Below are 16,316 nucleotides of genomic sequence, written 5' to 3'. Positions count from 1 at the left end.
GGCTCTCAAGACCATCACCACACACCCAGCTTGGCCAGAAAGGAGTGCTGGCGCACACCCACTCAGACTCAGCTTTGCTTGTTTTCCTTCCACCCAGAACCCCTCTTCTCCTAGACTGCAAGTAGCCATCCCTGGGAAGCCAAGAGGCAGGCACAGGATTCTACCTCCTGGCAGCCAACCGCACTGCCCCAGGCTTTAGCAGAACGAACAGTAGCGCTCTACTAACCCCTTAGCTGCATCACTTCTTCCCTGCCTTCCTCAGCTTGACTGTCCTCTTTTGCCCCATTCCTGCCTTACTTCCTCCTTTGGCAAGTCACACAAAGGAGGCTGCGGGAAGTGACGGCCTCCGTAGGCCAACCTCCAAGTGCAGAGGAGGCCAAGCAAAAAGCCTCCAAAAGGTGACACGCCTAACTCCTCTAGGTTTATCAGGCTGATGCTAGGGAGTTTTCTCAGCTTATTTTACCACTCTCCATCATGCGGGGGTTGGGGTTATCTCAGGAACTGGCCAGTGGCAGAAGGAGAAGCGCCTTCCTGGACAGCTAGGGCAGCTGGGTAAAGGAAGCCACTATGTTTCTGCCCAGTTTTGAACTAGGGACCTTTTGCATGTTAGGTAAATGTGATAACCACTACACTACAGAAACTCCAGTCCTCAAATTCCATCCATTTGGGTGGTGCTCGCCCTGACACACCGATGGACAAAACTGGAGAAAGTGGCATCAGCCCTTCAATGGATCAGCTGGAAGAGAAGAGGACAGTAGCCTGCACTCAGGAAGTCATCCTTACAGCGCCCTTGTGACGCCAGCTTGAACAAGAGCTTCTTTTTCCTCCCCTTGCTGAGAAAGAGCAAGAGAAAGAAAGCTCAAGTGGGCCAACGGGGTGCAGAAGCCCATGCTGTTTTTTCCTGCAGTGGGGCCTGAAATGAGGAACTCGTAGTGGGTAAAGGTGCCACTGCACTTCAAGAAAACAGCCCACCCCGGAACAAAGAGGGATGAAAGAGCATGCCAAAACCTGGCAGTAAACCTCTAAATCTTCAGTCTAACACTCTCCCAATTCAGCTACTTCAGCAACTACGGGAATGGCTTTTGGCCTGCTGCTTCTTACCTTGAAGCTTAGTCTCAATAAAACATACAGGTCTGTCGCATCTTACGCACATTTAACATGCGCGATTTCAGCTTTACCCGGTCGGCAAAAACAAAACAAAAACAAAAAGAGAAAAAATAACAATTTTAATACTGTACCTGTAATGCGGGCGATTCCGCCCGCCATTACACTCAATGTAATTTTGACTATACGGGATTTTCGCTTTACGCGCTGACTGCGGAACGTAACCCCAGCGTAAGATGCGATAGATCTGTATCTCCAATCAATGATGGCCAATGCAAGACTCACATCGCTTGCTCTTTTATCACTTGAAAATGTCATGGCCAGGCTTTGGATCTCTCTAATGCTGCGCTTCAGTTGAAGATGGGAAAGGTGAGTTAAGTGACCTTTGAATTAAAGGACTAGGATTAACATTCTAATGCTGTCTCTTACTGTAACTCTATTTAATACTGGTCCACCCTGTATTGGTGACAGTTTGATTTCTAGATATTAGTACATTTCAGTTACTCTTAAAATTAAAAAGTTTCTATACACTTAAAGGAAATGATTTTTTTTATTTGCTTATATATGGCATGAATAAATACAGATTTAAGATTCTATCGTGCAAATTTATCATCTTATATGACACAGAAAATCATGCATGCAAATTGTGCATCAAAATCATGAAATGAGCTACAAATACAATAAAAAAAATAAGGTATTCAATGGTTTAACATATGGAGCGAGGAGGGGATGGGGGGGGCACCGAAGATGCTTCTCGCCTGGGATGCCATTTGGTCCAGGGCAGGGGTCCCCAACGTCAAGAATTGCTCCCCTGGAATACCAGCAGTATTGAGCAACTGGAAATTCCACAAAAGGAGCTGAAGCATTGGTGGTTCAGAAATAGATGTCCTAGGTACTGCATGGGAGGTCTAGGTTTTTTTTCTGGATAATAGCAGTGTGAGTTTTATTGCCTCAAAATTTCAGTAGAAAAATTCAGACCCAAACTATATGTGGTGGGGGGACTGATAGCGGTTTCTTTGGTTTTGATTTAGTTTGTTCTCTTATTCTCATTTTAAAAGCCCTCGATCATTTTGATGGGAAAAATGTTTGTACAAGGCAAAGGAAAAGTAAGAAAAGTTAAAAATCTGCATTGGAGTGAGGGGTTCTCTGTGTGCCGGGGCAGGGGTGGAGCTTTTCATGGGGAAGGGGTTAAGGGATAAATGAGAGGCTTTTCCTGGAACACTGGAAAAATTAAACTGCAAAACATCTCCCTAAGAGAAACCTCCCCACTTTCCCTGTGCTGCTGCCTAGCTCAGACTCCAGTAACACCCCTGTGATGAAGTGGGAATTTTCTGGACATTTCCCCTATTTGTTGCACAAATATCTAGGTCAGAGGTCCAAAATGTGGGGTGCATCCCACCAGGTGGAATGGAGTAACATTCAGGGGATTGCAGCTGGGGCCTGGACCAGTCCCTACAGAGGGTGGGGAGGGATCACCATGCAGCTCCGCTCCTGGCCCCAGACCCAGCTGCTGGCCCTCGCTGCTGGCCCCGCTCCTAGGGCTCCACTCCCAGCCCTACAGCTGGGGCTCCGCTGCTGGTCTCAGCCCCCACCCCCAGCTCTGGCCCCTGCCTCAGCCTCTTTACCCCATCCACATCGCTTCCCCCGTAGCTGTGGCCCCAGTCCCAGCTGTGGATCAGGGGGGCATGTTTTGGGACTCAAAAGTTTTGGGACCACTGATCTAGGTGGTGGGACAAGGGTGTTTGATCTTTGCAGAGACCCCTAAAGGGCAGGTGTGACTGCTGTCTAGCTGCTTGGGCCCAGACAATGGCCACAAATTCTGTATCCTAGCAACTGCTGGCTGGGGCATACCTGCTGGAAGAAGTCAGCTGGTTGGGATGAGTTGGAGAACAAAGAAAGAGGTGGAGGCCAGGTGACCAGTTTGCCAGGGAAACAGAATGAAGGACAGAAGAGGGGCAAAGGGCATGGCTGAGGCTGGGCTGTTGGAAGCAAGGAGGCTACTGTTTTGGGGACTTGAGGGGAGAGCCCAGGCTGTGAGTTCTGGGTCTTCCCAAGATGGACGTTGCTGAAGCTTCCTACTTCCCGTGCTAACAAAGAACTTTCCCACGATTTATTCCAGACCACTACTAAACCTTCTGCTTTACAAGGCTGGCTGAGAGTCACTGGTGATTGTGGAAGTTGGGGGTGCATGCCTCCCCTTTGGGGGTGGGGTGTAAGGCTTTCCCAGGTGTCCTACTGAGATTACAGGAAGCTCTTGGTGTGGAACAGGGGTGCTGAAAGGTACAAGGTCAGTCCCAGGAGGTGCTGAAGGCAAGGGGGCTTCCCCTAGTGAGAGCGCGCCCTGAGGGGGTGTCACACTGACAAGGGTCCTGCCTGGGTTTGATTCAGAGCTGTTCCAGGGCACTGAGCCTGTGTGCCTGTGACAGCCCCCCAGCATGTGACCTACAGGCTCCACCCTGGCAAAGCGCCCTGTAAATGAGAGACAAAGGCCTGGTCTACACTATGAGTTTAGGTCGAATTTAGCAGCGTTAAATTGAATTAACCCTGCACCCGTCCACACAAAGCAGCCATTTACTTCGACATAAAGGGCTCTTAAAATCTATTTCTGTACTCCTCCCCGATGAAGGGAATAGCGCTGAAATCGACATTGCCGGTTCGAATTAGGGTTAGTGTGGATGCAATTCGCCTCCGGGAGCTATCCCACAGTGCACCATTGTGACCACTGTGGACAGCAATCTGAACTCGGATGCACTGGCCAGGTAGACAGGAAAAGCCCTGCGAACTTTTGAATTTCATTTCCTGTTTGCCCAGCGTGGAGAGCTGATCAGCACAGGTGACCATGCAGTCTGAGAATCAAAAAAGAGCACCAGCATGGACCGTACTGGAGGTACTGGATCTGATTGCTGTATGGGGAGACGATTCCGTGCTAGCAGAACTACGTTCCAAAAGACAAAATGCCAAAACATTTGAAAAAATCTCCACGGGCATGATGGAGAGAGGCCACAATAGGGACTCACTCCAGTGCCACACAAAACTTAAGGTGCTCAGACAAGCGTACCAGAAAACCAAAGAAGCAAACTGACGGTCCGGGGCAGAGCCGCAGACATGCCGCTTCTATGCTGAGCTGCATGCAATTCTAGGGGGGGCCCACCACCACTACCCCACCTCTGACTGTGGATTGCGAGGCGGGGGTAATCTCAGCCATGCCTGAGGATTTTGCGGATGGGGAGGAGGAGGAGGAGGATGAGCTTGCGGAGAGCACACAGCACACCGTTCTCCCCACCAGCCAGGATCTTTTTCTCACCCTGACTGAAGTAGCCTCCCAACCCTCCCAAGGTGGTATCCCGGACCATGAAGCCGTAGAAAGGACCTCTGGTCAGTGTACCTTTGTAAATATAAAACATGGTTTAAAAGCAAGTGTTTTTAATGATTAATCTACCGCGAGGACTTGGGATGCATTCGCGGCCAGTACAGCTACTGGAAAAATCTGTTCATGTGTCTGGTGATGGAGCGGAAGTCCTCATAGACTCTAAGGTCAGAAGGGACCATTATGATCATCTAGTCTGACCTCCTGCATGATGCGGGCCACAAAATCTGACCCACCCACTCCTGGAAGAATTCTCTCCCTTGACTTAGCTGTAGAACTCCCAAATCATTATTTAAAGACTTCTAGTCGCTCAGAATCCTCCAGCAAGCGACCCCTGCCCCATGCTGCGGAGGAAGGTGAAAAACCTCCAGGGCCTCTGCCAATCTACCCTGGAGGAAAATTCCTTCCCAACCCCAAATATGGCGATCACCTGAACCCCGAGCATTGCAGGCAAGATTCTCTAGCCAGACCTTCTGGAATAGTACTCTGTAGTAACTTTTAATATCCCATCATTGACCATCGTTATCGACCTATTGACTAAAATCACTGTATCCCATCAAACCATCCCCTCCATAAACTTATCAAGCTTGATCTTAAAGCCAGAGAGGTCTTTCGCCCCCACTGTTTCCCTCAGAAGGCTATTCCAAAACTTCACCCCTCTGATGGTTAGAAACCTTCGTCTAATTTCAAGCCTAAACTTCCCGACGGCCAGTTTATATCCATTCGTTCTAGTGTCCACATTAGTACTGAGCTGAAATAATTCCTCTCCCTCCCTGATATTTATCCCTCTGATATATTTAAAGAGAGCAATCATATCCCCCCTCAGCCTTCTTTTGGTTAAAGTAAACAAACCGAGCTCCTTGAGTCTCCTTTCATACGACAGATTTTCCATTCCTCGGATCATCTTAGTGGCCCTTCTCTGTATCCGTTCCAGTTTGATTTCATCCTTTTTAAACATGGGAGACCAGAACTGTACACAGTACTCCAAATGAGGTCTCATCAGTGCCTTGTATAACGGAACCAGCACCTCCCTATCCCTACTAGAAATACCTCGCCTAATTTATCCCAAGACCGCATTAGCTTTTTTCACGGTCACGTCACATTGCCGACTCATAGTCATCCTGCGATCAACCAGGACCCCAAGGTCCTTCTCCTCTTCCGTTACTTCCAACCGATGCGTCCCCAGCTTATAACTAAAATTCTTGTTAGTCATTCCTAAATGCATAACCTTACACTTCTCACTATTAAATTTCATCTTATTACTATTACTCCAGTTTACAAGGTCATCTAAATCTCCCTGCAGGATATCTCAATCCTTCTCCAAATTAGCAATATCTCCCAACTTTGTGTCATCCGCAAACTTTATTAGCCCACTCCTACATTTGGTTCCGAGGTCAGTAATGAATAGATTAAATAAAATCAGACCCAAAACCGAACCTTGAGGAACTCCACTGGTAACCTCCCTCCAACTGACAGTTCACCTTTTAGTATGACCTGCTGCAGTCTCCCTTTAACCAGTTCCTTATCCACCTATGGATTTTCATATCGATCCCCATCTTTTCCAATTTAACCAATAATTCCTCATGCAGTACCGTATCAAACGCTTTACTGAAATCGAGGTATATTAGATCCACCGCATTTCCTTTATCTAAGAAATCTGTTACTTTCTCAAAGAAGGAGATCAGGTTGGTTTGGCACGATCTACCTTTCGTAAAACCATGTTGTAATTTGTCCCAATTGGCATTGACCTCAAGGTCCTTAACTACTTTCTTTCAATTTTTTTTCCAAGACCTTGCATATTACAGATGTTAGACTAACAGGCCTGTAGTTACCCGGGTCACTTTTTTTCCCCTTCTTGAAAATAGGTACTACATTAGCAATTCTCCAATCACACGGTACCACCCCCAAGTTTATGGATTCATTGAAAATTATCGCTAACGGGCTTGCAATTTCCCGCGCCAGTTCTTTTAATATTCTTGGATGAAGATCATCCGGTCCACCCGATTTAGTCCTGTTAAGCTGTTTAAGTTTGGCTTCTACCTCGGATACGGTGAAGCTCTCCTGGAGGTACTCCAAAAGCCTTTTAAATGTCCAAATGCACATTCTACCACCATTCTTCACTTGCTTAGCCTATAGTTGAACAGCTCCTGACTACTGTCCAGACTGCCTGTGTATGGCTTCATGAGCCATAGCATTAAGGGGTAGGCTGGGTCCCCAAGGATAACTATAGGCATGTCAACATCCCCAACAGTTATTTTCTAGTCTGGGAAGTAAATCCCTAGCTGCAGCCATTTAAACAGACTAGTGTTCCTGAAGACACGAACGTCATGAACTCTTCCCAGCCATCCCACATTGATGTTGGTGAAACGTCCCTTGTGATCCACCAGTGCTTGCAGCACCATTGAAAAGTATCCCTTGCGGTTTATGTACTGGCTGCCCTGGTGGTCCGGTGCCAAGATAGGGATATGGGTTCCATCTATCGCCCCACTGCAGCAAAGCCATCTACTATGACCTGCACATTTCCCAGAGTCACTATCTTTGGTAGCAGCAGCTCAGTGATTGCTTTGGCTACTTGCATCACAGCAGCCCCCACAGTAGATTTGCCCACTCCAAATTGATTCCTGACTGACCGGTAGCTGTCTGGCATTGCAAGCTTCCACAGGGCTATCGCCACTCACTTCTCAACTGTGAGGGCTGCTCTCATCTTGGTATTCTGACACTTCAGGGCAGGGGAAAGCAAGTCACAAAGTTTCATGAAAGTGCCCTTACGCATGCAAAAGTTTCGCAGCCACTGGGAATCATCCCACACCTGGAACACTATGTGGTCCCACCAGTCTGTGCTTGTTTCCCGGGCCCAGAATCGGCGTTCCATGCCATGAACCTGCCCCATTAATGACATGATCTCCAAAGCGCTGGGGCCTGCGGTTTGAGAGAATTCTGTGTCCATGTCCTCATCACTCTTGTCACCGTGCTGCCATCGCCGCCTCCTCCTCACCTAGTTTTGCAGGTTCTGGTTCAGCATAAACTGCACGATAATGCGCGAGGTGTTTACAATGTTCATGACTACTGCATTGAGCTGAGCAGGCTCCATGCTTGCCGTGGTATGGCGTCTGCACAGGTAACCCAGGAAAAAAGGCGTGAAATGGTTGTCTGCCATTGCTTTCACGGAGGGAGGGAGAGGGGGGCCTGACGACATGTACTCAGAACCACCCATGACAATGTTTTTTGCCCCATCAGGCATCGGGATCTCAATCCAGAATTCCAATGGGTGGGGGAGACTATGGGATAGCTACCCAAAGTCCGGAAGTCAACGCTAGCCTCAGTACTATGGACGCACACCGCTGAATTAATGTGCTTAGTGTGGCTGCATGCACTCGACTTTATACAATCTGTTGCCAAAAATCAAATTCCGTAAAATCGGAGTAATCCCGCAGTGTAGACATACCCAAAGTCCCCACTTCTCCCAGTTAATCTCCCCCTGCATAGAACCCAGAGTAACTCCTGTCTAGCTGGATCTCCTGACAGCCACAACTGTCCAAAGAGCTGGCCAAGTTCTTCACCTGGTCCCTGTGCAGGGGCAGTTGTCAGTTCTGACCATGAGTATAGCAGTGACTATCCCTAAATGTCACGTGGGGGACTAGGGCTTGATTTCCTGAGGAGAAAGCTGTGATTTTGACACCAAGTGTAGGTCTACAATACAATTAAAAACCCACAGCTGGACTAGGCCAGCTGACTTGGGCTTGCCAGTCTTGGGGTCCTGGGGCTTGCTCAGGCTGGAGCCCGGCTACTGGGATCCTCCCCTCTTGCTAGGTTCAGTGGCCTATATACTGAAGATGAGTTCGTAAATGGGGAATGTACACTGGGTGCTGCCACTGGACAGACACTTCCTAGCAGGAGACCCACCCAGTTAATGTGATAAAAATATATTTGATGAAAGAAAGGCATCCTGGGGCGCGGTATTTATCATCTCACAATAACTCCAGATTCAATTTGCTCAGATTAGAAAGAAAGATTTTTTTTTAATTGCGAGCCTGGAAATAGCCTATGGTGTAAAAGTCAGAGCTGGATTATTTCTAGCTCATGCACCCTTATCACTAAGGAAGGAGTAAAGGAATGTACAAACCAATGAATCCTTAACATGTCATTTGCATCCTTAAGCCTTGTTCCTGTGAAAGGATCTCAAGGACAGCCAGAAATGTTGCTCAGTGTCAGGAGGAGAGAGGAAAGCACTTTCCCTCGTGTATTTCCGCAGTCTGTCGTGCAAGGCAGCAGAGGTGCTTTAGGGCATTTTCTGTCACTGATTTTTTTTCATGTTGGTGTGGGAAGAAAGACTTAGCCCTGCTAACTTTTTGAACCTGTGAATGTTAAGTGACCAGGTGATGAGTTAACAATAATGCTGTTGCACAGGATTTGATTGGAACTAGAAAACAAAAAGCCCTTAAAGTTGAACTCTTGGGTGAATAAAATGATCTGATTTATAGTCAACCTTGGAAGGTAATAGATTGTTACATCAGTCAGAACAGCCTGGTTTGGTTTGTTTGTTTGGTTCATTGGTTGTTTTCCCTGATAAATTGCAGAGGGTTCAGAGAAGAGCCACAGGAATGATTAAAGGCTAGAGCAGGGAGAGAAGTTTAAAAACAAACCCAACCTTTCCTGCTCCTGCCGGCTGTGACTGCTGAGGACATTTTCCTTCTCTACTCCACGGTCTCTCTTCTGCCAGATTCTCAGCAAGCCAGGCCACCCTGCAAACTATGGCAGAACAGTTTGGTATTAGGCTGCTGGACTCACCGTGTAAGAGTGCAGCTGCTGTAGCACCTTGACCGATCCTGGGCCAAATCCTGCAGCCCTGGCAGCCCAGGATAACCTCCCACTGATGGCAATGAGAATTTAGTCTTTGTAACTAGCTGCTGGTACCTGAGGTCTCAGATATGAATTAAACTGGTGACAGACACAGCTTCATCCACAAAAGTGAAGGATGTAAGTGAAAGAGCAAAGCTGGCCATCTGGGGAGCTGCTGCAGTCCCATAACCACAGCTGGAAGGGAGAAGAGGAAAAACTCCTTTAAGTACTGGGAGCAGCACCAAGAAAAGGAAATTTGTCAGTGAGATCAGTAGCAATAAGTATGACATGAAGGACTGCTTTCTCCTCTGTGATGACACGTTTGAATTGTGTTACTTTACTACGAGATAAAGCTTTAAAATATCTGGTCTAATTTCAGGATGGGTCTGTAACCATAATCAGTCTCTGTGGGAAGTGGGACTTTCAAAATTCCCAAGGAATTTAACGGGTGGTGTTCACTGTTGGTCACCTGAGGGCAGTGCAGTAGAGTTCAAACCGATGACCAGAGAGGTGAGAACAGGCATTGTGGGACACCTCCTGGAGGCCAGTCACAGCACTGTAATTGACCAGGGTGTCTACACTGGCACCGCAGCGCTGTAGCCCTGGCACAGAAAGCCTCTCGTCAGGGTGGAGTTTTTTTTAAATAGCGCTGCAACTGCACAGTTTCTGCACACTAAGTGACTTGGCAGTGTGTAGACCTCAGAAGTTACATGGCAGAAAGCTGGTTTACTGTGCAGAAACTTGCCAGTGTAGACAAGGCCATAGATGACTTATATAACATAAGAATGGAAAACTGGTCATACTGGGTCAGACCAATCATCCATCTAGCCCAATGCGCTGCCTAAGAGTGACCAGTGCCAGAGGGAATGAACAGAACAGGCTTGTTGACCTGCAAGATGAGGGTCTTTCCCCCTTACCTTTAACTTCATTGTTGTCAATTCCTACTTCTCCTATCTTACCATACCTCCCCCGAAGTCTCTGGGCAAATCAGGTGTGAACCACTCCTTTGATACCGACGTGTCCCAATCCAGCTCAACTGAGGCAGACTTGGGCCAATGTCAGTTTGGGAAAGGCCCACTTAACCCATGAATGAAAGAAACACAAGGCCAGTTCTGAGGAGGTTTCCAGAGCCAGGCCTGAGGGCTAAATAGTTGTGCTCAAAAGGAAAAGGGGCCTCAGCACCTATAAAAATAACTGGCTGCAAAAAAAACAAAACAAAAATTAAATTAAAAAACCAAACCAAAAAAACAACCCAGAAAAGCTACCATCACACATCCATCACTATTTTAGATTTTGACATCTCCTGCCTGATGTGACATCTTCGCTTTGCAAACAAGAGACCTGGGGAACTCTGGGCTGTTACCTAACTGGGTAAAAGATTACACATCTTGTCTCAAGTAATTTTCCTCTTCATGAAAGATTTATTTTAAAATTTATCAAAATAAATTCCATTTCACATAGAAATAATTACAGTCTATATTGGGTCTCTATTCTCGTACATGCTATTTCTCTCACATATTCCCCCACTCTAATTCTTTTGGAGTGAGATTTTAATTTCAGGATTAGCCACCATTTCCAATATAGTAGGAGGGGACAGGGAGAGAACTAGAAAAAAACCTGAATTATATTGTAACACTGAAAGTTATCACATAATCAGACTCTTATGTTACACTAATTAACTTCACGTTTAATTTCATTGTCGCTGGTAACAACTTTTTCAAAGATTACAAAATATAAACCTATAGGGCAGTTTTCTCTTAATTCCACCAGTGAGCTTTGTGTGAAGTTACATTCTACAATAACCGAGGAGCCTTCCATTTCTGTGAGTTCATATCTCCCTGGGTCTTCTCCCATAAGTGTGGGTTGAAGGGGTCTCACACTACGTGGGAAGGTTGCATCATGAGAAAAACCACCTGTGCTCTATTTTCACACTTTCTAATCTTTCAAAGTAGCAGGAGGTGGAGAAGTGATAGAAATACATTAGATTAAGAGCAAAATTAAGAGACCAAACCACATACTCTGGACTCAGCGTTCATATATCCTGCAGTCTGAATTTGGAATCTGATATACTGCCCCATTGGCACCATCATTTGCCCAGCATGGAAGTGCTTCTTGTCCAACAAGGCAGCCAGATTGGGACCCATAGGCATGGAACCAGCTGTCTCTCTCTGATTCATCAAACTTTGGGAACAACTGTCTTTTACCATTTGGATCCAATTTAATCATGGCATCCTTTAGGAGCGTGATCACTGCCACTTAACTAGGGAGCAGCATTCTAAAAATAGTTTACCTGGGCCACAGGTCACCCTAGCGTCCAACTCTGGGGTGAAAATCAACCACTAGTATCTGCAAGGTCTATCTTTGACCTTACTTGGAGTAATTTTACACTTCTCTGGAATAGAATTCCCCACCAACCACCCAACATATCAGTAGCGATAATGAGGTATAACTCCCCCAAATATGTCCTTTTATTTCTTTAATCTGGTGGCACAGTTTTAAATTAGGGACTAAATTCAGGTGCGTTTTAGAATCCCTGTAAGAAGCCAAATGTCAGGTATCCATTAAAAATAGGTTTCTTTCTGCAGCTATATCACATTCAACACAGATTTCATTTTCTACACATTTGCAGCAGCATCTCCCATGGGTGAGTTGAACAGCAATGTCACTTCCATTTTTCCCATCCCTACCTAGCTAGTGATTGCATTTCCAAAATAATAGGCAACACGCACCTGACTAGGAAGGAGATATCTTCAGGAGCGACCTCCTGCAGGGCTTGGGCCACAACTGCTTTGGGAGACCAATGCATGGGTATTTTGCTTAGTTACAAGTGACCAACAACTGATGATTTGCACAGATTTGTCATCATCGGATCGATGGACTACCAAGGACTAGGGAATCCTCTTCTCAGCCCTTCAGAAAAAATATTGACCTAACCAATTGAACAACAGGGGGATTGGGATGGTGATGAGGAATAAGGGGATCCCTCTGCCTTACCCTACCTTCTTCTGTTGTTACAGAGGCGAAATAACATTTTCCCCTATCCCTGCCATTTGTATATTTTAAGTGAGGAAAATGGTAGTAAAAATATCTGCTCTCCAGCACAACCTGAAGCAACATCAGAGCAACTGGGAATGAAACAATTTGTTCCTGAAGGGAGAACTTGATGACTAACAATTGCTTTGAAATGGGGGGACAGTATAACCATGATGCTCAGGGTTTGTTTAGACTAGGAAAAGTGATGGAGTTTAGGTCAGGTCAAGGGGAAAGCTAATGCCAACCACTGCACCTGGGCTGCATCTGCACTACAACTATGATTGTCTTTTTACACCAAGATCACTAACTTGAGCAGCCAAGGCCATGTACAGTCCTGGTGGATGTAAGGAACAGGTAGTTTTTGCCTCAGTGTAGCTTGTTGGGATCAAACCTCTCCCTCAATATTCCTGGCTGGAGGGACACACACTCCTATGACTCAAAAGGAAAGGAGTTGATAGAAATGATCACAGGACGGACCCCAAAGAAGGGTGAGCTGCAAAAGGCAGAAGCAGGCAATTCATGTGGGCGAGCTGAGAGACTACGGTGAAAATGGTGCAAAGATCACTATGTGCAAATTAGCAAATGTGATTTTAAAAAAAATAGTCTTTGGCCAGCCCTAGTCAAGGCATTTATTACAGTTCTCTCTCATATGGATTTTCTGATGCCTGATAAGGTTTGAGCTGTGATTGAAGCTTTTCCCACATTCAGAGCATGTGTAGGGCATCTCTCCTGTATGGATTCTCCGATGTGTGACAAGGTGTGAGCTCCGACTGAAGCATTTCCCACACTCAGAGCACGTGTAGGGCATCTCTCCTCTGTGGATTCCACAATGTCTGATAAGGTGTGAATGCTGATTAAAGCTTTTCCCACACTCAGAGCATGTGTAGGGCGTCTCTCCTGTGTGGATTCTACAATGTGTGATAAGGTTTGAGTTCCGATTGAACCTTTTCCCACATTCAGAGCATGTGTAGGGTGTCTCTCCTGTATGGATTCTCTGATGTGTGATAAGGTTTGAACTATAATGGAAGCTTTTCCCGCAGTCAGAGCATGTGTAGGGTGTCTCATCCGTGTGGATTTTCTGATGTCTATTAAGGTTTGAGCGCTGATTGAAGGTTTTCCCACACTCGGAGCATGTGTAGGGCGTCTCTCCTATGTGGATTCGCTGATGTGAGATGAGGGTTGAACTATCAGTGAAGCGTTTCCCACACTCAGAGCATCCATAAGGTTTCTCACCCGTGTGAATTCTCTGATGTTTGAAAAGGTTTGAGCTCCAACTGAAGCATTTCCCGCACTCAGAGCACGTGTAGGGTTTCTCTCCTGTGTGGATTCTACAATGTGTGATAAGGGCTGAGCTCCGACTGAAGCTTTTCCCACACTCAGAGCACATGTAGGGTCTCTCTCCTCTGTGGATTCTCTGATGTGTGAAAAGGTCTGAGCTCCCATTGAAGCTTTTCCCACACTCATGGCATGTGTAGCGTGTCTCTTCCAAGTTGATTCTCTCACGTGTAATAAGGTCTGAGTGGCTCAAGTTTTCCTCTGGCCTCTGCTGACTCTCACAGCCTTTTGCTTTTTCTGGGAGTGCACAACTCCCAGAAACATTCCCTTTGGATCTTTCTGATAACGTCCCATGTGGTTCTACTTGCTCAGCATCCTCCTGCCGGGGTTTCTCTTCCTCATTCTCACTCACCATCCCAAGACCTGATGGGTGACAGAGAGAATCCAGATGTAGGTCACTCCCTGTGCCGGAGAGAAAGGAAATCTCAGAGACAGGAATGGTAAAAGGGATGAACAAATCAAAATATGTGTGGGAGAGATCAAACCTATCAGGAGCAGATTTTCTCCAAACCCTTTCCCAGAGGACAAAGGAAGGGATCAGTTTTGGTCCGCATCTCACCAGGACACTCAGGGGAAAGCGAGATCGGGGAGGGATGTGCTGCCAGTTGTCAGTCAGAAAGGACAGTTACCTGTTCCGTAACTGGTGTTCGAGATGCGTTGCTCATGTCTATTCCACAGTAGGTGTGCGTGCTCGCCACGTGCACCAGTGCCAGAAGTTTTCCCCTCAGCAGTACCCGTAGGGGGAGCGCTGCTGCAACCCCTGGAGTGGTGCCTCTATAGTGCGCTATAAGGGGAGCAGTGCGCTCCCCCATCCTCAGTTCCTTCTTGCCAGATCAACTCCGACAGAGGGGAAGGAGGGCGGGATGTGGAATAGACATGAGCAACACATCTCGAAGAACGCCAGTTACGGAACAGGTAACTGTCCTTTCTTCTTCGAGTGCTTGCTCATGGGTATTCCACAGTAGGTGACTGCAAGCTATGTCTGATGGAGGTGGGTAGGAGTTCACAGATTCTCTGGCTGAAGCACAGCTCTACTGAAACCAGCATCATCCCTGGCGTGGGAGACAATCACGTAGCGCAAGGTGAACGTGTGCACTGAGGACCAGGTAGCGGCTCTACAGATGTCCTGGATACAGACATGGGCCACAAAGGCTGTCGCCGAGGCCTGAGCCCTTGTCGAATAAATCCTTACAATAGGTGGTGCGGAAACCCCTGCTAGGCTGTAGCATGTCCAAGCCCATGTGAAAAGCAGAGACCACCTTAGAGAGGAATGCTGGGTGTGGGCAGAGCTGAACCTTGTCCTTGTGAAAGACTGTGTAAGGGGGGGGGGGTCGCAGGTCAGGGCTCTGAGCTCCGAGACCTGCCGGGCTGACGTGATGGCCATGAGGAAGGCTACCTTCAATGAAAGGTGAGACCATGAGCATGTGGCCAGGGGTTCAAATGGGGGCCCCATGAGGCGGGATAACACCAAATTTAGATCCCACTTAGGGACGGGGCTCTAGCATAAGGAAAGGACCTGTCTAGCCCTTTGAGGAAATGCCCGGTCATGGCATGGGAGAAAACCGAGCAGCCCTGGACCAGCGGATGGAACGCCGAAATAGCCACCAGGTGCACCCTGATGGAGGAAGGGGTCAGGCCTTGAGTTCTAAGGTGAAGAAGGTACTCGAGGATAAGTTGGAGCGGGGCAGACGTTGGGGAAGTACCCCGCTCGCCTTGCCCACCTGGAGAACCTGGACCACTTCACCAGGTAGGCTCGGCGGGTGGATGGCTTTCTACTTTCGAGGAGCTTACGCCTGACCCCTTCCGAACACCTTCTCTCCTCCGCATCTAGCTATTGATCAGCCACTCTGTCAAATGGAGGGTGGACAGATTGGGGTGGAGGAGGTGGCCCTGGTCCTGGGAGAGTAGGTCCGGGTGGAACGGCAATGGCCGCGGAGGGGCCACGAGCAAGCCCAGGAGGGTCCTGTACCAATGTTGCTGGGGCGATCAGGACGACGCACGCCTTGTCCGTTTTCACTTTCTCCAGGACCTTGCCAATGAGGGGAAACGGGGGAAAAGGTGTAGAGGAGTTGACCCGACCAGGATAGGAGGAAGGCATCTGAGATCGCGTTCCTCCCCCCCTTCTCCCAGAACAGAACCCGTGACAATGGCAGTTCTGTTGGGTCGCAAACAGGTCTACTTGGTCAGTGCCCCACACTCGGAAGAGCTGGTGAGCGACCACTCATGTTGGGAGAAAACCCTGCTCAAGCCATCGGCCTGTGTGTTGTTGATGCCCGGCAGGTGGAAAGCCTTTAGGGAGATGTCGTGGGCTATACAGAACTCCCATAGGCTGAGAGCTTCCAGGCAGAGGGCCGAGGACCTCATCCCACCTTGCCTGTTGATGTAAAACATCATGGCGGTGTTGTCCGTGAGTACTCTGACCACCTTGCCGTGCAGCAGCGAGCTGAACACCATACAGGCTAAGTATATCACCCTGAGTTCCCTGACGTTTATGTGAAGGGACAGCTCTGCGACTGACCACATCCCTTGGGTCTGTGAGCTCCCTATGTGGGCCCCCAGCCCAAGTCCGATGCATCGGACACTAGGTCTAGTGATGGGGTCGGGTCCTGGAAGGGAACTCCCTGGAGCATATTGGCCG

The 16,316-nt window shown here is 47.8% G+C and overlaps 2 protein-coding genes and 1 non-coding gene across 5 annotated transcripts in view; 1 reads left to right on the top strand and 2 right to left on the bottom strand.

Moving 5' to 3' along the window:
- LOC117869997 (zinc finger protein 883-like) overlaps positions 1-16,316 on the top strand; it is a 929,932-nt gene that overhangs the window by 50,189 nt on the left and 863,427 nt on the right. The gene's annotated exons all lie outside the window — the stretch shown is intronic.
- Positions 569-641, bottom strand: TRNAV-AAC. Its single transcript has one exon. It is a non-coding gene; the product is annotated as a tRNA-Val (tRNA).
- LOC117870029 (zinc finger protein 501-like) overlaps positions 9,871-16,316 on the bottom strand; it is a 561,112-nt gene continuing 554,666 nt past the window's right edge. Inside the window, exon 3 of one of the 3 annotated variants that reach the window (XM_034757207.1) lies at positions 9,871-14,037. In XM_034757207.1, coding sequence (XP_034613098.1) covers positions 12,960-14,037 — 1,078 coding nt within the window. In that variant the 3' untranslated portion in view covers positions 9,871-12,959. Of the gene's footprint in view, positions 14,081-16,316 lie in introns of all 3 variants that reach the window. The other 2 variants (XM_034757206.1, XM_034757205.1) reach the window with 2 other exon arrangements.

The sequence above is a fragment of the Trachemys scripta genome, chromosome 25, assembly GCF_013100865.1.
Source record: "Trachemys scripta elegans isolate TJP31775 chromosome 25, CAS_Tse_1.0, whole genome shotgun sequence".
Classification (NCBI taxonomy): domain Eukaryota; kingdom Metazoa; phylum Chordata; order Testudines; family Emydidae; genus Trachemys; species Trachemys scripta.
Note: the sequence above shows the minus strand (reverse complement) of the source record. Positions and strands in the feature narration are given on the sequence as shown.